Raw genomic sequence first — 5,963 nt, 5'->3', positions numbered from 1 at the left:
TGCTAGCCATCTTACTGCTGGATATATCATGTATGATAGTGTTATTGATGTTAGCCATCTTACTGCTGGATATATCAGATGTATAATAGTGTTATTGATGCTAGCCATCTTACTGCTGGATGTATCAGATGTATAATAGTGTTATTGATGTTAGCCATCTTACTGTTGGATGTATCAGATGTATAATAGTGTTATTGATGCTAGCCATCTTACTGATGGATGTATCAGATGTATAATAGTGTTATTGATGCTAGCCATCTTACTGTTGGACATATCAGATGTATAATAATGTTATTGATGTTAGCCATCTTACTGTTGGATGTATCAGATGTATAATAGTGTTATTGATGCTAGCCATCTTACTGATGGATGTATCAGATGTATAATAATGTTATTGATGCTAGCCATCTTACTGCTGGATATATCAGATGTATAATAGTGTTATTGATGCTAGCCATCTACTGCTGGATGTATCAGATGTATAATAATGTTATTGATGCTAGCCATCTTACTGCTGGATATATCAGATGTATAATAGTGTTATTGATGCTAGCCATCTACTGCTGGATGTATCAGATGTATAATAATGTTATTGATGCTAGCCATCTTACTACTGGATATATCAGATGTATAATAGTGTTATTGATGCTAGCCATCTTACTGCTGGATGAATCAGATGTATAATAGTGTTATTGATGCTAGCCATCTACTGCTGGATGTATCAGATGTATAATAGTGTTATTGATGTTAGCCATCTTACTGCTGGATGTATCAGATGTATAATAGTGTTATTGATGTTAGCCATCTTACTGCTGGATATATCAGATGTATAATAGTGTTATTGATGCTAGCCATCTTACTGCTGGATATATCATGTATGATAGTGTTATTGATGTTAGCCATCTTACTGCTGGATATATCAGATGTATAATAGTGTTATTGATGCTAGCCATCTTACTGCTGGATGTATCAGATGTATAATAGTGTTATTAATGCTAGCCATCTTACTGCTGGATATATCATGTATGATAGTGTTATTGATGTTAGCCATCTTACTGATGGATATATCAGAAATACTTTTGTAATACATACCTTTAAAACTACCTTTTGTTGATTTCTGTAAATTCAAGATCTGGTGTTACTCAATCAATTGTATTAGATCTTTCTCTACAAGAATGTAAACAATTAGGCAGGTTTCACATAATTTTTTTATATTTATTGAAACTGTATTTTTCTACCACTAAGTGTTTAAGAATTATATTTCATGGCACATCCCTCAAATATTCCTTTAAAACTGTCTCGTAGCATTCAAAATTAAATCTGCTATTGGACACAGTAAACTGCTTGGTAAAATTTACAGCAGAAATTGTTAAAGAAAGGTGTCACTATTAATAAGGAACTATAAATCAAGAAAGAAAATAATCAGCTTGGAAAGATAATGAAATATACAAATCAGCTTTATTAGATGAATGTGAGGTATGGTACTTATTCAATTTTCAAAATATCAGCAATATGATAAATAATATATGCCTTTTCTGTGTGAAACAACTATACCTTAAGGTCATACCTAGTGTTAAATTGTTTAGATACTGCTTGTCAAAATATTTTACAAAATTTAGGTACATTTTACATATGCAAATATTTAATGAAGTACAAGCATGCCTTGCTGACAAGTAAGATGCTATCATCAGATTTAAAACAAAATGATAATTCACATTTTAAATATGTTAACTCCTTTAATACATTCGCTACAGGTATCTTTTTCTGTGCATGTCACAAGGTTTTTGTGAGTTACATTCAAAATTTAATAAAACTACTTTCTTATCATGATATACAAATAAACTTCGCATAAAAATGCAGCTAACAATACAAATTTTCATATTATGCAAGTTTTACATTCTTAATTTTATAATACAATATTAAAAAAAAAATCCTTAATTTCCCCTAATATGAGAATTGTGACATTTGCTCTCTAGGTATCACCTCTTCTCTAATTTATTTATCACCCTTCCAAAATGAACAAAAGTTAACATAAATTACTTATTATAATGTTGTCATGGCTCAGGTAAAGCATAATTTTTATAGCCTTCAATCATATTTGGTTATAGAGCCATAAAATAGAAAATCAAACCACTCTTGCCAACCCACATGTCACATCCTTTCTTTCACAAATTGTCAATAGTTCTCTCTGACATTTAATACTATATTATTTATAACAAATAGAAAGTCAAGATTATAATCTATCAAATGACATATAATATTACATTGTTTTCTGTACAGAGAACTATATATATATATATTTTGCTTCCAGTTCAAACTTTATTCCCACAGGAAACACATCGACAAGCTTAGCTAAATTTCTAATGACTCTTGTTGCATAGTTAGAAAGTCAGAAAACTTGTGGTAGTTATGGTACATTGTCTGTTTTTTGCATGTTATTCTGTGTTCATTTATGCATTATTTAATTAATCAAAAATTAATTTAGTGCAGTAGTACCATTAGTATAAAAAAAAAGGGTTAAGTTTCATTGACAGTCAACATAAAAAAAATCAGGTAAATATCTATTTCTTGTTTTTTTATGTGTATTCTTTATTATTATAAAAGTAAATAAAATGTAACAATTAAAAACTTTTGAGGTTAGATTAGGTAAAATAAACAATAAAAATAATAATAAAAAAAATTACGAGGTACAATTGCAAGCAATTTGCAAGTAGCATGTGCATTATGTAATTCAATAGTGTAATGTGAACTTCATTATCACTAAATAATTTAAAAATTTTATGCCAGAAATATTAGTTTAGACAGTTCAAAGGGCAATAGAACAATAAAATTTAAGTATAAACAGATGTATACTGTTATGAAATTTAAACTTTTTAGGATAAACAAATGTAGTTTGATGTTGCAATTCGAGTCATTCTAGAAAGAAAAAATGGTAAATTTATACTTATTTCAAAAATTGTTTGGTAGTTACAAGGTCGATCAAATTGACCAACCTTATATAAAGTTAGGGTAGAGAAAATATAAAATAAAATATAGTTTTACTGAAAAAAAAAAAGTTTGAAATTTATTTAGCAGGTTTTAGAGAATACACAAATGAAATTTGAGATTTTTCAGATGAAGTATTTTGATCTTAGCATGAAAATCACTTTGCACTTGGAGTAGGCAAAACTTTGACTCAATAAATTCATGGTGAAAATACTTCATTAAAAATTCTGATTTTCTTTTGTCAACAAAGGACTCTTAATGATTATTGAAAGCTTGTGAAACATCACTTCTCCAGTACAGGTTTGATCCAGTGGACCAACACCATGCATTTTTAATTAACTCTTGCTACGGCTTGGTCGAATCAACCTAAAAATTGACATTTAGAGTTTTTATACTATAACTTTTAATATTTTTTGTATATTTTCACAAAATTGACTATAATTCCAAATTTACAATCTATATCTTCACAACAAGTAGCAAGCTCTTAGTAAATGATACAAATTTGTTGTACACAAAATATAAAGTATTAATAAAGAAACTGTATGAAAGATATGTCTGTGAATTGATGAAGTCGGTCTGACTCAGATTCTGAAAAGTTGGAGTGCAAGGTTATGAAGAATAAAAAAAATACTTTTTCTCCAATGTACAGTTTGCATAACTTCTAGAATCTCCTGAATGATATTTATGGTTGTTTTAAGTATCCCTGTATACTGTATCTGGTATTTCCTGAATAATATCCATGATTGTTTTCAGTATCCCTGTATACTGTATCTGGTATTTCCTGAATAATATCCATGATTGTTTTCAGTATCCCTGTATACTGTATCTGGTATTACCTGAATAATATCCATGGTTGTTTTCAGCATCCCTGTATATTGTATCTGGTATTTCCTGAATGATATCCATGGTTGTTTTCAATATCCCTGTATAATGTATCTGGTATTTCCTGAATGATATCTACGGTTGTTTTCAGTATCCCTGTATACTGTATCTGGTATTTCCTGAATAATATCCATGGTTGTTTTCAGTATCCCTGTATATTGTATATGGTATTTCCTGAATGATATCTATGGTTGTTTTCAATATCCCAGTATATTGTATCTGATATTTTCTCTACTCTTAACACTAAGTGTTCTGCTATCAGCAATGTAGATAAGATGAAACACTGATAACTCTTATCCCTCATTAAATATCATGTTGAATGGCACTCTGTATAAGGTCTCAACATGTGCACTTTGACTCCCACCCATGTTCATACGGTTAAAGAAACAAAAAAACATGTACACATACACACAAACAGATTCACAAATGCAACTGCCCCAAGTACTCAAGGCCGATTAAGCATTTGTTAACCTTATCCAGCACTATATGCAAGAGAAGTTAGTTTATCTATTGTTAAGCAGAAAGCCATACAATGGACTATCTGCTCTCTGGGCCAACAACAGGTATTGAAATAAGTGAGTATAAACACCAATACACACTACTTAGGTAGATTAAAGTGTCTGTGTGGTGCCAAAAAACTGTGAATTACATGAATCTGAGAGAGATTAGAAGCTGTTAGAAGAATGGAAAATTATAAGTAATATAATCGCAATGCTCAGTCAAGTGTCACCTACCAAGTGATATTGGAAACTTATGGGGCAACATAAAGAGAGAGATTATGAGCTGTTAGAAGAATGGAAAATTATAAGTAATATAATCGCAATGCTCAGTCAAGTGTCACCTACCAAGTGATATTGGAAACTTATGGGGCAACATAAAGAGAGATTATGAGGTGTTAGAAGAATGGAAAATTATAAGTAATATAATCGCAATGCTCAGTCAAGTGTCACCTACCAAGTGATATTGGAAACTTATGGGGCAACATAAAGAGAGAAATTACGTCAAACAACAATATATATCAACAATGAATACATTTAATAATGGCTGGAGACAGCTTGAATGGGTAATGAAGAAAAACTTTAATATAAGTTTAACATAACAGCAAACGTACAATGTACCTGATGATGACAAAACCTTGTCGAAACGTTGTACATTTGCTGTTATGTTAAACTTATATTAAAGTTTTTCTTCATTACCCATTCAAGCCGTCTCCAGCCATTATTAGTCTCAAAGTGGGTTCCTCGTCATAGAATTTGAATGAATACATTTGATATAGGCTTTATAATTGTTATGCACCACATGAATCACAGCGACAGTTTTTACACTAAAGTCAAAAGAATACTCTAATACATGCTGTTGATATAACTAATTTTACTCCAAAAAGAGTCTTTGTAAATAATTTTATTTAATAAAATGATTCATGTTTAAAGCAACTGATTTTTATTCATGAAGAATAAGTGACATATAAAGGATTAAATATGTCCAAACACAAGAGTATTACTCAAACCATTCAGTTTTTCCTAAAAAAAATATTTTCCCAACACTGTAATACAAGAAGTGCATTTTATTTTATTTTACGAACAGAGGCTAGTACTTAAAAAGCATGTATCAGTCTGGAATTACTGTGGCTTTCTACATAACTTACTTCAACTGTGAAGTTTGTGTTTCTTCAACTGCATAATCACTTATTACTGGAAGTTTAACAGTTTTAAGATGTTGACAGTTCAATGTCAACATTAAATGAATAAAAGAATCATAATAAAAAATAACAACCCTAATAGTAAAAGTAGATTATATATCAGTATCTTAGTTGCATATTCAACTATGTGCTGGATTACTTGATGTATACGCAGATAGTTTAGAATGCCATATATAAGTTACACACTTTGAAAAAAGATCTAACATAAGGCAACAGGATGAGAACAAAACGTTGTACGTTTTCAATGCATTTTATACAAACACACATCCTACTAAATGCCTTCAGGATTAATTAGTCAAACTCATGTTCAATTCAACTTCTTTAACAGATATAAAGTATGAAAAAAATTAAATAGGAAAATTAAGTTAAAAAACGTTACTAAACAATCTAAGAAAAA

At 30.0% G+C, this 5,963-nt stretch overlaps 1 protein-coding gene across 1 annotated transcript in view; it reads right to left on the bottom strand.

Annotated features, from left to right (window-relative positions):
- LOC106464046 (tropomodulin-like) overlaps nt 1-5,963 on the bottom strand; it is a 32,510-nt gene that overhangs the window by 12,093 nt on the left and 14,454 nt on the right. Inside the window, exon 5 of the mRNA XM_022391704.1 lies at nt 4,517-4,539. Coding sequence (XP_022247412.1) covers nt 4,517-4,539 — 23 coding nt within the window. The remainder of the gene's footprint in view (nt 1-4,516; nt 4,540-5,963) is intronic.

The sequence above is a fragment of the Limulus polyphemus genome, unplaced genomic scaffold (genome assembly GCF_000517525.1).
Source record: "Limulus polyphemus unplaced genomic scaffold, Limulus_polyphemus-2.1.2 Scaffold1548, whole genome shotgun sequence".
Taxonomy (NCBI): domain Eukaryota; kingdom Metazoa; phylum Arthropoda; class Merostomata; order Xiphosura; family Limulidae; genus Limulus; species Limulus polyphemus.
Note: the sequence above shows the minus strand (reverse complement) of the source record. Positions and strands in the feature narration are given on the sequence as shown.